The 15967-nt window shown below is 45.1% G+C and overlaps 1 protein-coding gene and 1 long non-coding RNA gene across 4 annotated transcripts in view; one reads left to right on the plus strand and one right to left on the minus strand.

Annotated features, from left to right (window-relative positions):
• Positions 1-15967, plus strand: part of LOC109884667 (death-associated protein kinase 2-like) — a 40700-nt gene extending 24733 nt beyond the window's left edge. The window contains exons 6-11 of one of the 3 annotated variants that reach the window (XM_031812522.1): positions 2829-2904; positions 3385-3537; positions 4820-4865; positions 13735-13824; positions 14308-14397; positions 15406-15967. In XM_031812522.1, coding sequence (XP_031668382.1) covers positions 2829-2904; positions 3385-3537; positions 4820-4865; positions 13735-13824; positions 14308-14397; positions 15406-15483 — 533 coding nt within the window. In that variant the 3' untranslated portion in view covers positions 15484-15967. Of the gene's footprint in view, positions 1-2828; positions 2905-3384; positions 3538-4819; positions 4866-7611; positions 9053-13734; positions 13825-14307; positions 14398-15405 lie in introns of those variants that run through there. The other 2 variants (XM_031812520.1, XM_031812521.1) reach the window with 2 other exon arrangements.
• LOC116359605 (uncharacterized) lies at positions 9558-11370 on the minus strand. Its single transcript, XR_004206711.1, has 3 exons — positions 10066-11370; positions 9631-9947; positions 9558-9589 (listed from the first exon to the last, which is right to left on the minus strand). It is a non-coding gene; the product is annotated as an uncharacterized LOC116359605 (long non-coding RNA).

A 15967-nucleotide genomic window follows, 5' to 3' on the forward strand; every position in this document is an offset into this window, starting at 1 on the left:
ACGAGGTGGTAATCGTTTAGGCAGGTTACCTTCACAGGGACTATGGTGGTCTGCTTGAAACATGTACCAGGACCAGTCAAATGTTTGGACACCGACTCATTCAAGGGTTTTTCTTTATTTGTACTATTTTCTACATTGTAGAATAATAGTGAAGACATCAAAACTATGAATTAACACATATTAAATCATTTAGTAACCAAAAAAAGTGTTTAAAAAATATATATATATATTTTTTAAATATTTTTAGATTCTTCAAAGTAGCCACCCTTTGCCTTGATTACAGCTTTGTACATTCTTGGCATTCTCTCAACCAGCTTGACCTGGAATGCTTTTCCAACAGTTTTGTAGGAGTTCCCACATATGCTGAGCACTTTTTGGCTCTTTTTCTTTCACTCTGCGGTCAAACTCATCCCAAACCATCTCAATTGGGTTGAGGTCGGGTGATTGTGGAGGCCAGGTCATCTGATGCAGTACTCCATCACTCTCCTTCCCACTTCGGCTATGGAGAGCTTGATCACACAGTCATCCGGAAACAGCTTGTGCTCTCATGCTTCAGTGTTGCTTGCCTCGAAGCGAGCATAAAAGGCATTTAGCTTGTCTGGTAGGCTCGCGTCACTTGGCAGCATGCGGCTGGGTTTCTCTTTGTAATAGTTTGCAAGCCCTGCCACATCCGACGAGCGTCAGAGCCGGTGTAATAGGATTCAATCTTAGTCCTGTATTGATGCTTGCCCGTTTAGCAGGATTTTTTTGGATTTGTGTCCCACTCCTTGAAAGCGGCAACTCTAGCCTTTAGCTCGGTGCGGATGTTGCCTGTAATCCATGGTATCTGGTTGGGATATGTACGTACGTACGGTCACTGTGGGGACGACGATGCACTTATTGATGAAGCCGGTTACTGAGGTGGTATAATGCCAAGGGATGAATCCTGGGACATATTCCAGTCTGTGCTGCAAAACAGTCCAGTAGCGTAGCATCCACTTCATCTGACCACTTCCGTATTGAGTGAGTCACTTGTACTTCCTGCTTTAGTTTTTGCTTGTAAGCAGGAATCAGGAGGATTGAATTATGGTCAGATTTACCAAATGGAGGGCGAGGGAGAGCTTTGTACAGGTTTCTGTGTGTGGAGTAAAGGAGGTCTAGAGTTTTTTCCCTCAGGTTGCATTTAACATGCTGATAGAAATGAGGTAAAACTGATTTAAGTTTCCCTGCATTAAAGTGCCCGGCCACTAGGAGCGTCGCTTTTGGATGAGCATTTTCTTGTATGTTTATGGTCTCATACAGCTCGTTGAGTGCGGTCTTAGTGCCAGCATCGGTTTGTGGTGTTAAATAGACAGCTACGAATAATATAGATGAGAACTCTCTTGCTAGATAGTGTGGTCTACAGCTTATCATGAGGTACTCTACCTCAGGCGAGCATAACCTTGAGACTTCTTTAATGTTAGACATCGCACACCAGCTGTTATTGACAAATAGACCCCCCCCCAAATAGACCCCCACCAAATAGACTCCCCCCAAAATAGACCCCCCCCAAATAGACCCCCCCCCCCCCCCCAAAAATAGACCTCCCCCCAAATAGACCCCTTCCCAAATAGACCCCCCCAAATAGACCCCCCCCAAAAAAATAGACTCCCCCCAAATAGACCCCTTCCCAAATAGACTCCCCCCAAATAGACCCCCCCCAAATAGACTCCCCCCAAAATAGACCCCCCCCCCCAAAAAAAATAGACCCCCCCCCCCCCCCCCCCAAATAGACCCCTTCCCAAATAGACCCCCCCCCCAAATAGACCCCTTCCCAAATAGACCCCCCCCCCCCCAAATAGACCCCCCCCCAAAAAAATTGACCCCCCCCGCCTCTCGTCTTGCTCTGTCTGGCCAAAACCCAGCCAGCTGTATAGCCGTGTCGTCGTTCAGCCACGACTCGGTGACACATAAGATATTACAGTTCCTAATGTTCCGTTGGTGGGATAATCTTAATCGTAGATCATCCAGTTTATTCTCCAGTAACTGCACGTTTGCCAGTAGAACAGATGGTAGTGGTGGTTTACTCACTCGCCTATGAATTCTCCCAAAGCACCCCGACCTCCGCCCCCTTTTTCTCTGTCTTTTCTTAACGCGAATGACGGGGATGTTCTGTTATGGACACATTCAGTCTTCTAGTGACCTTCTGTCTGTTATTGACACATTCAGTGTTCTAGTGACCTTCTGTCTGTTATTGACACATTCAGTGTTCTAGTGACCTTCTGTTATGGACACATTCAGTCTTCTAGTGACCTTCTGTCTGTTATGGACACATTCAGTCTTCTAGTGACTTCTGTTATGGACACATTCAGTCTTCTAGTGACCTTCTGTCTGTTATGGACACATTCAGTCTTCTAGTGACCTTCTGTCTGTTATTGACACATTCAGTCTTCTAGTGACCTTCTGTCTGTTATTGACACATTCAGTCTTCTAGTGACCTTCTGTCTGTTATGGACACATTCAGTCTTCTAGTGACCTTCAGTCTGTTATTGACACATTCAAGATAATGTCTGTTTCAGCCCCAGAGATAGTGATGCATTTAGTGCAGTGTTCTGCTGATTGGTCAACCTGTCTGTTTCAGCCCCAGAGATAGTGATGCATTTAGTGCAGTGTTCTGCAGATTGGTCAACCTGTCTGTTTCAGCCCCAGAGATAGTGATGCATTTAGTGCAGTGTTCTGCTGATTGGTCAACCTGTCTGTTTCAGCCCCAGAGATAGTGATGCATTTAGTGCAGTGTTCTGCTGATTGGTCAACCTGTCTGTTTCAGCCCCAGAGATAGTGATGCTGATTGGTCAACCTGTCTGTTTCAGCCCCAGAGATAGTGAACTACGAACCGCTGGGACTGGAGGCAGATATGTGGAGTATAGGAGTCATCACCTACATCCTGTGAGTTTAGGTTCATCACGACATGAACCACACTACACATGAACCCTTCTTAGAGGAGTCATCACCTACATCCTGTGAGTTTAGGTTCATCACGACATGAACCACACTACACATGAACCCTTCTTAGGCATAAGAAAATACAAAATATGGGCACAATAACCCGACGCGCACCAGTCAAACACATGTGCACATGCACTTACAATAAACATGGGTGGAACAGAGGGTTAAATACACAACACATAATGAGGGAAATGAAAACCAGGTGTGTGGGGAAAACAAGACAAAACAAATGGAAAATGAAAAAAATGGATCGGCGATGGCTAGAAGGCCCGGCGACGTCAACCGCCGAACAGCGCCCCGAACAAGGAGAGGCATCGACTTCGGTAGAAGTCGTGACATGTAAACAGGGATGGTGTAGGTGAACACATGCAATGTTCCTAACACTCCTCCTGTTCTGGCCTTGTTGTCGTTGTGTTCCAGGCTGAGTGGAGCGTCTCCCTTCCTGGGAGAGACTAAACAGGACACGCTGGCCAACATCTCCGCCATGAACTACGAGTTCGACGAGGAGTTCTTCTGTAGAACCAGTGAACTGGCCAAAAGCTTCATACGGCAGCTACTGGAGAGAGACAAGATGTAAGGAGGGGTTAGAGGTCAGGGGTTAGGGGTCAGCTGGCTAATATGACAGCTGCTGGAGAGAGGCTAGATGTAAGGAGGGATTAGAGATCAGGGGTCAGGGTCAGCTGGCTAATATGACAGCTGCTGGAGAGAGACAAGATGTAAGGAGGGATTAGAGGTCATGGGTTAGGGGTCAGCTGGCTAATATGACAGCTACTGAAGAGAGACAAGATGTAAGGAGGGGTTAGAGGTCAGGGGTCAGGGGTCAGCTGGCTAATATGACAGCTGCTGGAGAGAGACAAGATGTAAGGAGGGATTAGAGGTCAGGGGTTAGGGGTCAGGGTCAGCTGGCTAATATGACAGCTACTGGAGAGAGACAAGATGTAAGGAGGGATTAGAGGTCGGGGGTTAGGGGTCAGGGTCAGCTGGCTAATATGACAGCTACTGGAGAGAGACAAGATGTAAGGAGGGATTAGAGGTCGGGGGTTAGGGGTCAGCTGGCTAATATGACAGCTGCTGGAGAGAGACAAGATGTAAGGGGGGATTAGAGGTCGGGGGTCAGGGTCAGCTGGCTAATATGACAGCTACTGGAGAGAGGCTAGATTTATGGATGTAAGATTCTCTGGTCTGATGAAACCAAGATTGAACTCTGAACGCTAAATGGCAGAAACCTGGCACCATCCCTACGGTGAAGCATGGTGGTGGCTGCCTCATGCTGTGGGGATGTTTTTCAGCGGCAGGGACTGTGAGACTAGTCAGGATCGAGGAAAAGATTAATGGAGCAAAGTACAGAGAGATCCTTGATGAAAACCTGCTCCAGAGCGCTCAGGACCTCAGACTGGAGCGAAGGATCTTTGAATGTCCTTGAGTGGCCCAGCCAGAGCCCGGACTTGAACCCAATCAAACATCTCTGGAAAGACCTGAAAATAGCTGTGCAACGACGCTCCCCAACTAACCTGACAGAGCTTGAAAGGATCTGCAGAGAAGAATGGGAGAAACTCTCCAAACGCAGGCGTGCCAAACTTGTAGCGTCATACCCAAGAAGCCTAGAGGCTGTAATCACTGCCAAAGGAGCTTCAACAAAGTACTGAGTAAAGGGTCTGAATACTTATGTAAATGAGTTATTTCAGCATTTTATTTTTTATAACTTTACAAAAATGGGGTATTGTGTGTAGATTCATGAGGGATTTCTTTAAAAAAAAATTTTTTTTAAATAAGGCTGTAAACATAACAAAATGTGGAGAAGGTCATGAGGTGTGAATACTCTACCAAATGCAATGTAAACATGTTTGTCTTCCAGGAAGAGATTAACTATTCAAGATGCCCTCGACCATCCCTGGATCAAGGTATATCATTGTCATATGAAAACAGCATACTATCATGATTGACAGCTTGATGTTAAGACATGCATTGTCGTTTTCTTTTGTGACATAACTTCCTGGATTTTTATCATTTGCATAACCGCGCCTCCTAATTATACTGTGACATGTTCAGGCAGACACGGATTGGTTTCTTGTTTGTACGGTTTTTACATACTTGGTTTCTGACCATGTAATGTATGTTAAGCTGCTATGGACTGCACCTCCCACTCAGACAATATAGAATATATAATGACCTGGACAGCACCTCCCACTCAGACAATGTAGAATATATAATGACCTGGACAGCACCTCCCACTCAGACAATATAGAATATATAATGGCCTGGACAGCACCTCCCACTCAGACAATGTAGAATATATAATGACCTGGACAGCACCTCCCACTCAGACCATGTAGAATATATAATGGCCTGGACAGCACCTCCCACTCAGACAATGTAGAATATATAATGACCTGGACAGCACCTCCCATCAGACAATGTAGAATATATAATGACCTGGACAGCACCTCCCACTCAGACAATATAGAATATATAATGACCTGGACAGCACCTCCCACTCAGACAATATAGAATATATAATGACCTGGACACCACCTCCCACTCAGACAATGTAGAATATATAATGACCTGGACAGCACCTCCCACTCAGACAATATAGAATATATAATGACCTGGACAGCACCTCCCACTCAGACAATATAGAATATATAATGACCTGGACAGCACCTCCCACTCAGACCATGTAGAATATATAATGGCCTGGCTAGTCAGATAGAGGGAGCTCTAGCCTGTTAGTTTGAATCAGATGTGTGATTCCATCAGATGAGTTTTTCCTGATAATGTTTGTCCTGCCATGTTTGTGACTCTTAACTTAAATGTGTAACCAGTTGACAAAAGAGCTTGACGTTTGGTGATGGAAAGAATCGAAAGAAGATGAATTACTAACCATGCCACCTGGAGTGTTGCCTGTTGGGTAATAGATAACTAACCATGTGACCTGGAGTGTTGTCGGTGGTTTGGTAATATATAACTAACCATGTCACCTGGAGTGTTGCCTGTTGGGTAATATATAACTAACCATGTCACCTGGAGTGTTGCCTGTTGGGTAATATATAACTAACCATGTCACCTGGAGTGTTGCCTGTTGGGTAATATATAACTAACCATGTCACCTGGAGTGTTGCCTGTTGGGTAATAGATAACTAACCATGTGACCTGGAGTGTTGTCGGTGGTTTGGTAATATATAACTAACCATGTCACCTGGAGTGTTGCCTGTTGGGTAATATATAACTAACCATGTCACCTGGAGTGTTGTCTGTTGGGTAATATATAACTAACCATGTCACCTGGAGGGTTGCCTGTTTGGTAATATATAACTAACCATGTGACCTGGAGTGTTGCCTGTTGGGTAATATATAACTAACCATGTGACCTGGAGTGTTGCCTGTTGGGTAATATATAACTAACCATGTCACCTGGAGTGTTGCCTGTTGGGTAATATATAACTAACCATGTCACCTGGCGTGTTGCCTGTTGGGTAATATATAACTAACCATGTGACCTGGAGTGTTGCCTGTTGGGTAATATATAACTAACCATGTGACCTGGAGTGTTGCCTGTTGGGTAATATATAACTAACCATGTCACCTGGAGTGTTGCCTGTTGGGTAATATATAACTAACCATGTCACCTGGCGTGTTGCCTGTTGGGTAATATATAACTAACCATGTGACCTGGATGGTTGCCTGTTGGGTAATATATAACTAACCATGTGACCTGGAGTGTTGTCTGTTGGGTAATATATAACTAACCATGTTACCTGGAGTGTTGCCTGTTGGGTAATAGATAACTAACCATGTCACCTGGAGTGTTGTCTGTTGGGTAATATATAACTAACCATGTCACCTGGAGTGTTGCCTGTTGGGTAATATATAACTAACCATGTCACCTGGAGTGTTGCCTGTTGGGTAATATATAACTAACCATGTGACCTGGAGTGTTGCCTGTTGGGTAATATATAACTAACCATGTGACCTGGAGTGTTGCCTGTTGGGTAATATATAACTAACCATGTCACCTGGAGTGTTGCCTGTTGGGTAATATATAACTAACCATGTCACCTGGCGTGTTGCCTGTTGGGTAATATATAACTAACCATGTCACCTGGAGTGTTGTCTGTTGGGTAATATATAACTAACCATGTGACCTGGATGGTTGCCTGTTGGGTAATATATAACTAACCATGTGACCTGGAGTGTTGTCTGTTGGGTAATATATAACTAACCATGTTACCTGGAGTGTTGCCTGTTGGGTAATAGATAACTAACCATGTCACCTGGAGTGTTGTCTGTTGGGTAATATATAACTAACCATGTCACCTGGAGTGTTGCCTGTTGGGTAATATATAACTAACCATGTCACCTGGAGTGTTGCCTGTTGGGTAATATATAACTAACCATGTCACCTGGAGTGTTGCCTGTTGGGTAATATATAACTAACCATGTCACCTGGAGTGTTGCCTGTTGGGTAATATATAACTAACCATGTCACCTGGAGTGTTGTCTGTGGTTTGGTGATGGAGGCATGTCACCTCTGGCTTTATATTCAATTGCTGTACAGAACATCATCAATGCATGGCATGCAGTGCCAGTTAGTGACTTCCAGCTCAGTAACCCTCCGTCTATCGTCCTCATCTCTCGTGTCTGAAGTCTAATGAGTACAAGGAGGAGACTCCCATCACCAAGACCCCGGACCAGACCAAGACCCCGGACCAGACCAAGACCCCTAAGAAGCGCGAGCGCCGTCAGCTAAAGACCAAACGTCTCAAGGAGTACACCATGAAGTCCCACTCCTCCATGCCCCCCAACAACACCTACGTCAACTTCGAACGCTTCGTCCAGGTAGTGGAGGACATCAGCCAGATGGAGGGCTCCTTCACTGGGCTAGCCTCGGCCCACGACTCCCTGCAGGAAGACATCGACACCTTGGTCTCCGTCTACAACCACAAGGAGTCCTGGTACAAGGAGGAGAGCGAGGGGGTCCGTCACCAGCTGTCTCAGATCCGCTACGAGTTCCGTAAAGTGGAGGCGATGAAGAGGAGCCTGCAGGATGAGATGAAGGTGGTGGACGTCAGCGTCAGTGACGTTAGCGCCCGCTACCAGGAGAGGAAGAAACACTTTGACGCCCTGAGACAGGAGCTGAGCGACGAGCTGAAGTGGGTGCAGGACGTGGTGGGGTCGTTAGGGGTCACGGGCGGGGTCGCAGACGGGGTCGGAGGAGGAGGGGGCTACCTCAGCTGTAACTTCTCCACTGTGTTTAATAATGATGTGAATGAAGCACTGAAGGAAATGCTGAACAGAAGCTGTGGAGGAGATCTGCTGTCTGGGATCAGCCTGAACCTCACTGAGTCTGGACTGAAGAGATAGTATAGTACAGTAGAGTATCAACCTGGACCTGACTGCGTTGGTATAATATAGTATAGTATAGTAGTATAGCATAGTAGAGTATCTTATAGTAGTAGAGTATCGTATAGTATAGTAGTATAGTAGAGTATCAACCTGAGTCTGGACAGTATATTATAGTACAGTATAGTACAGTGTGGTATAGTACAGTATGGTATAGTACAGTATAGTATAGTAGTAGAGTATAGTATAGTATAGTAGTAGAGTATAGTATAGTAGTACAGTAGAGTATCCACATGGACCTGACTGTGTCTGGACAGTAGAGTATAGTATAGTATAGTAGTATAGTATAGTATAGTAGTACAGTAGAGTATCCACATGGACCTGACTGTGTCTGGACAGTAGAGTGCAGTATAGTACAATAGAGTATCAACCTGGACCTGACTCAGTCTGGATAGGATAGTATAGTACAGTATGTTATAGTACAGTATAGTAGTAGAGTATAGTATAGTAGAGTATGTTATAGTACATTATAGTATAGTATAACATGGTATAGTGTAGTATAGCATAGTACAGCATAGTATAGCATAGAATGGTATAGCATAGTATAGTATAGCATGGCATAGTATTGCATGGTATAGTATAGCATGGTATAGTAATAGTATAGTACAATAGAGTATCAACCTGGACCTGACTGAGTCTGGAGGGTAGAGTAGAGTATCAACCTGGACCTGACTGAGTCTGGAGGGTAGAGTAGAGTATCAACCTGGACCTGACTGAGTCTGGAGGGTAGAGTAGAGTATCAACCTGGACCTGACTGAGTCTGGAGGGTAGAGTAGAGTATCAACCTGGACCTGACTGAGTCTGGAGGGTAGAGTAGAGTACCAACCTGGACCTGACTGAGTCTGGACAGTAGAGTATCAACCTGGACCTGACTGAGTCTGGACAGTAGAGTAGAGTATCAACCTGGACCTGACTGAGTCTGGACAGTAGAGTAGAGTATCAACCTGGACCTGACTGAGTCTGGACAGTAGAGTAGAGTACCAACCTGGACCCAACTGAGTCTGGACAGTAGAGTATCAACCTGGACCTGACTGAGTCTGGACAGTAGAGTAGAGTATCAACCTGGACCTGACTGAGTCTGGACAGTAGAGTAGAGTATCAACCTGAACCTGAGTGAGTCTGGACAGTAGAGTATCAACCTGGACCTGACTGAGTCTGGAGGGTAGAGTAGAGTACCAACCTGGACCCAACTGAGTCTGGACAGTAGAGTATCAACCTGGACCTGACTGAGTCTGGACAGTAGAGTAGAGTATCAATCTGGACCTGACTGAGTCTGGACAGTAGAGTAGAGTATCAACCTGAACCTGACTGAGTCTGGACAGTAGAGTATCAACCTGGACCTGACTGAGTCTGGAGGGTAGAGTAGAGTACCAACCTGGACCTGACTGAGTCTGGACAGTAGAGTAGAGTACCAACCTGGACCTGACTGAGTCTGGACAGTAGAGTTGAGTACCTACCTGGACCTGACTGAGTCTGGACAGTAGAGTAGAGTACCAACCTGGACCTGACTGAGTCTGGACAGTAGAGTAGAGTACCAACCTGGACCTGACTGAGTCTGGACAGTAGAGTAGAGTACCAACCTGGACCCAACTGAGTCTGGACAGTAGAGTAGAGTATCAACCTGAACCTGACTGAGTCTGGACAGTAGAGTATCAACCTGGACCTGACTGAGTCTGGACAGTAGAGTAGAGTATCAACCTGGACCTGACTGAGTCTGGACAGTAGAGTAGAGTACCAACCTGGACCTGACTGAGTCTGGACAGTAGAGTAGAGTACCAACCTGGACCCAACTGAGTCTGGACAGTAGAGTAGAGTATCAACCTGAACCTGACTGAGTCTGGACAGTAGAGTATCAACCTGGACCTGACTGAGTCTGGACAGTAGAGTAGAGTACCAACCTGGACCTGACTGAGTCTGGACAGTAGAGTAGAGTACCAACCTGGACCTGACTGAGTCTGGACAGTAGAGTATCAACCTGGACCTGACTGAGTCTGGACAGTAGAGATAACAGGAGTTGCAATAGAGTACCAACCTGGACCTGACTGAGTCTGGACAGTCGAGATAACAGGAGTTGCAATAGAGTACCAACCTGGACCTGACTGAGTCTGGACAGTAGAGTAGAGTACCAACCTGGACCTGACTGAGTCTGGACAGTAGAGTTGAGTATCAACCTGGACCTGACTGAGTCTGGACAGTAGAGTAGAGTACCAACCTGGACCTGACTGAGTCTGGACAGTAGAGTAGAGTACCAACCTGGACCTGACTGAGTCTGGACAGTAGAGTAGAGTATCAACCTGGACCTGACTGAGTCTGGACAGTAGAGTAGAGTACCAACCTGGACCCAACTGAGTCTGGACAGTAGAGTATCAACCTGGACCTGACTGAGTCTGGACAGTAGAGTAGAGTACCAACCTGGACCTGACTGAGTCTGGACAGTAGAGTAGAGTACCAACCTGGACCCAACTGAGTCTGGACAGTAGAGTAGAGTACCAACCTGGACCTGACTGAGTCTGGAGAGTAGAGATAACAGCAGTTTCAGTAGCCCAGAGTCAGTATCAGAAACAGGAAGTAGAGGACACGAAGTCATCTCTGTGGAATATGATATCTTTAGTTTGTTCTCCTTGTGATACGTTAGTAGTATTGTTGTGATTAGCTAAAAAAAAAAAAAAGTGTTTTTACAAAGAATGATGTAAGAGGCTTGACAGGTTTTGAGGTTTTATTTTTAAAGTCTGTAACTTTTAAGTAGCTTGTTTGTTTTTCATAGTTCAAAGCCAACTGTTGATCATGTGGATAGAGGATTGATAATGAGTAGATATCATTATTGACATTAGACCTTCTTAGATTAGATTGAAGCTAGTTGAGAGTGTTATTGTTGTATGTGTATTTTAGATGCTTGTACCTACCTGATCTAAACCCACTGAACCTGATAAAGATCTTATCGATTGAAATGGTGTGTGTGTGTGTGTGTGTGTGTGTACTGTATCAGCCAAACACTACAATACACTGGTCCTTTTAGTCCTAGTCTGGTCCCTTTTAGTCCTAGTCTGGTCCTTTTAGTCCTAGTCTGGTCCTTTTAGTCCTAGTCTGGTCCCTTTTAGTCCTAGTCTGGTCCTTTTAGTCCTAGTCTGGTCCTTTTAGTCCTAGTCTGGGTCCTTTTAGTCCTAGTCTGGTCCTTTTAGTCCTAGTCTGGTCCTTTTAGTCTGGATCCCTTTTAGTCCTAGTCTGGGTCATTTTAGTCCTAGTCTGGTCCTTTTATTCCTAGTCTGGTCCTTTTAGTCCTAGTCTGGGTCCTTTTAGTCCTAGTCTGGTCCTTTTATTCCTAGTCTGGTCCTTTTATTCCTAGTATGTTCCTTTTAGTCCTAGTCTGGTCCTTTTAGTTTTAGTCTGGTCCTTTTAGTCCTAGTCTGGTCCTTTTAGTCCTAGTCTGGTCCCTTTTAGTCCTAGTCTGGTCCCTTTTAGTCCTAGTCTGGTCCTTTTAGTCCTAGTCTGGTCCTTTTAGTCCTAGTCTGGTCCCTTTTAGTCCTAGTCTGGTCCCTTTTAGTCCTAGTCTGGTCCCTTTTAGTCCTAGTCTGGTCCTTTTAGTCCTAGTCTGGTCCCTTTTAGTCCTAGTCTGGTCCTTTTAGTCCTAGTCTGGTCCTTTTAGTCCTAGTCTGGTCCCTTTTAGTCCTAGTCTGGTCCTTTTAGTCCTAGTCTGGTCCTTTTAGTCCTAGTCTGGGTCCTTTTAGTCCTAGTCTGGTCCTTTTAGTCCTAGTCTGGTCCTTTTAGTCTGGATCCCTTTTAGTCCTAGTCTGGGTCATTTTAGTCCTAGTCTGGTCCTTTTATTCCTAGTATGTTCCTTTTAGTCCTAGTCTGGTCCTTTTAGTTTTAGTCTGGTCTTTTTAGTCCTAGTCTGGTCCCTTTTAGTCCTAGTCTGGTCCCTTTTAGTCCTAGTCTGGTCCCTTTTAGTCCTAGTCTGGGTCCTTTTAGTCTGGTCATTTTAGTCCTAGTCTGGGTCCTTTTATTCCTAGTCTGGTCCTTTTATTCCTAGTCTGGTCCTTTTAGTCCTAGTCTGGTCCTTTTAGTCCTAGTCTGGGTCCTTTTAGTCCTAGTCTGGATCCCTTTTAGTCCTAGTCTGGTCCTTTTAGTCCTAGTCTGGTCCTTTTAGTCCTAGTCTGGTCCATTTAGTCCTAGTCTGGTCCATTTAGTCCTAGTCTGGTCCTTTTAGTCCTAGTCTGGTCCCTTTTAGTCCTAGTCTGGTTCTTTTAGTCCTAGTCTGGTTCTTTTAGTCCTAGTCTGGTCCTGATCTCTTATAAGACTGTTTTAGCTCCTATGTTTGTTGTCTTTGTCATGACAGCCCAAAGGCTTTTCATCCTATCTATGTCATGACAGCCCAAAGGTTTTTCATCCTATCTATGTCATGACAGCCCAAAAGCTTTTCATCCTATCTATGTCATGACAGCCCAAAGGCTTTTCATCTTATCTATGTCATGACAGCCCAAAGGCTTTTCATCCTATCTATGTCATGACAGCCCAAAGGCTTTTCTCCCTATCTATGTCATGACAGCCCAAAGGCTTTTCATCCTATGTCATGACAGCCCAAAAGCTTTACATCCTATCTATGTCATGACAGCCCAAAGGTTTTTCATCCTATCTATGTCATGACAGCCCAAAGGCTTTTCTCCCTATCTATGTCATGACAGCCCAAAGGCTTTTCATCCTATGTCATGACAGCCCAAAGGCTTTTCTCCCTATCTATGTCATGACAGCCCAAAGGCTTTACATCCTATCTATATCATGACAGCCCAAAGGCTTTTCATCCTATCTATGGCATGACAGCCCAAAGGCTTTTCATCCTATGTCATGACAGCCCAAAAGCTTTACATCCTATCTATGTCATGACAGCCCAAAGGCTTTTCATCCTATGTCATGACAGCCCAAAAGCTTTACATCCTATCTATGTCATGACAGCCCAAAGGCTTTTCTCCCTATCTATGGCATGACAGCCCAAAGGCTTTTCATCCTATGTCATGACAGCCCAAAAGCTTTACATCCTATCTATGTCATGACAGCCCAAAGGCTTTTCATCCTATGTCATGACAGCCCAAAAGCTTTACATCCTATCTATGTCATGACAGCCCAAAGGCTTTTCTCCCTATCTATGGCATGACAGCCCAAAGGCTTTTCATCCTATGTCATGACAGCCCAAAAGCTTTACATCCTATCTATGTCATGACAGCCCAAAGGCTTTTCATCCTATGTCATGACAGCCAAAAGCTTTACATCCTATCTATGTCATGACAGCCCAAAGGCTTTTCATCCTATCTATGTCATGACAGCCCAAAGGTTTTTCATCCTATCTATGTCCTGCTGTTTTCTGCTGTGGTTTAGCCGTTAAACCCATGCCAGGCCCTGGTGCGCAGACTGTCTGTCATTAATCTGGAGAACTTCAGGAGACAGTACGCACGACGCAGATGGAAGGTACGTCCTGCAGTGCAAAACATCATACAATATCACCAACATGCCATTAGGTCATTGATAAGTGTGTGTGTGTGTGTTGTGCGTATGTATGTGTGCATGCTTGTGTGTGTGTGTGTGCATGTGTGCATGCTTGTGTGTGTGTGTGTGTGTGTGTGTGTGTGTGTGTGTGTGTGTGTGTGTGTGTGTGTGTGTGTGTGTGTGTGTGTGTGTGTGTGTGTGAGTGTGTGTTGTGCGTGAGTGTGTGTGTGGTGTGTGTGTGTGTGTGTGTGTGTGTGTGTGTGTGTGTGTGTGTGTGTGTGTGTGTGTGTGTGTGTGTGTGTGTGTGTGTGTGTGTGTGTGTGTGTGTGTGTGTGTGTGTGTGTCCATGTGTAGTTGTGATGTCAATAGGCCAATACATATGCTGTAGTGTGTCAGAACATCTTTATCAGGACAGTGTCTGTGTGGACTAGATGTCTATCAGGATTGTGTCTCTGTGTTGTCTAGATGTCTATCAGGATTGTGTCTCTGTGTAACCACCTGACCAGGATGATGAGAAAAGGGCAGGAACAACAACAACAACAGCAACAGGACCAGGTGATGACCACACACACACACACACACACACACACACACACACACACACACACACACACACACACACACACACACACACACACACACACACACACACACACAGTCTGTCTAATTTACCCATTAATATTACACAGTCTATGTCTAATTAATCATTAATCAATAAAATGTATTCATAAAGCCCTTTTTACATCAGCTGATGTCTCAAAGTGCTGTACAGAAACCCAGCCTAAAACCCCAAACAGCAAGCAATGCAGGTGTAGAAGCACGGTGGCTAGGAAAAACTCCCTAGAAAGGCCAGAACCTAGGAAGAAACCTAGAGAGGAACCAGGCTCTGAGGGGTGGCCAGTCTTCTTCTGGCTCTACTGGGTAGACCAGAGGAACCAGGCTCTGAGGGGTGGCCAGTCCTCTTCTGGCTGTGCAGGGTGGAGATTAGAAACCTAGAGAGGAACCAGGCTCTGAGGGGTGGCCAGTCCTATTCTGTCTGTGCAGGGTGGAGATTAGAAACCTAGAGAGGAACCAGGCTATGAGGGGTGGCCAGTCCTCTTCTGGCTGTGCCGGGTGGAGATTATAAGAGCACATGGCCATTGTATTGCACAGTCATGAATTAATATTGCACAATCTATGTCTAATTAACCCATGTAATGCTGCTGATGCCACTGATCACTCAGCCAGTACATGGGACGTGTGTGTAAACTTGTTAGTGATGGGTCAAGAAGTGATGTGTTGTCGTGCTGTTGCCCTCGGTTACGTAAAACACAAATACTGTTGCGTTGTCATCTCAGCAAGATACACGAAAGTCATTCACACGGATCTACCCAATCAAATCTATAATCCACAGTAACTAAGCAACATACTGAACCATGTCATTGTGTTTAACTGCGGTCCACTCTGGAGTACAGAGATGACGGCCTACCTAACAGCTATTCTATTGATTATCTATTACCAGAGTCATTACAGAGAAACAGAGTTGTACCTCCTAGAAATGGACAATACTGGTTGTGTTTTCAGAGGAGCTGTGACAGCGACAACGAGGAAGAGACCAGGAAGACAAGACTACAGACCAGGAAGAGGAGTAACACTTCCTGAAGACAACAACCAATCAAAACGCCACCATTCCTCCATTCCACTTCCTGAAGTCAACAACCAACCAAAACGTCACCATTCCTCCATTCCACTTCCTGAAGTCAACAACCAACCAAAACACCACCATTCCTCCATTCCACTTCCTGAAGTCAACAACCAACCAAAACACCACCATTCCTCCATTCCACTTCCTGAAGACAACAACCAATCAAAACACCACCGTTCCTCCATTCCACTTCCTGAAGACAACAACCAAGCACCATTTAAATCCAGTTTTCTATGAAGTTATAGTCTTTTCTCAGTCAAAGGTCATAGACATGAAGTCTTTTTTTTAATGATACTTCTGTATGTTAGCTAGCTTTTTATAAATCTGTTTACAGTGTAGTGGTTGTATATGGCGGGAAATACAAGACAGCAGAATGAACCCATTTGTGTTCTTACTGTATTTTACATCAGTGTTGCATGTATAAAATCTGTTTTCCTATTA

Source organism: Oncorhynchus kisutch, unplaced genomic scaffold (genome assembly GCF_002021735.2).
Source record: "Oncorhynchus kisutch isolate 150728-3 unplaced genomic scaffold, Okis_V2 Okis03b-Okis08b_hom, whole genome shotgun sequence".
NCBI lineage: Eukaryota > Metazoa > Chordata > Actinopteri > Salmoniformes > Salmonidae > Oncorhynchus > Oncorhynchus kisutch.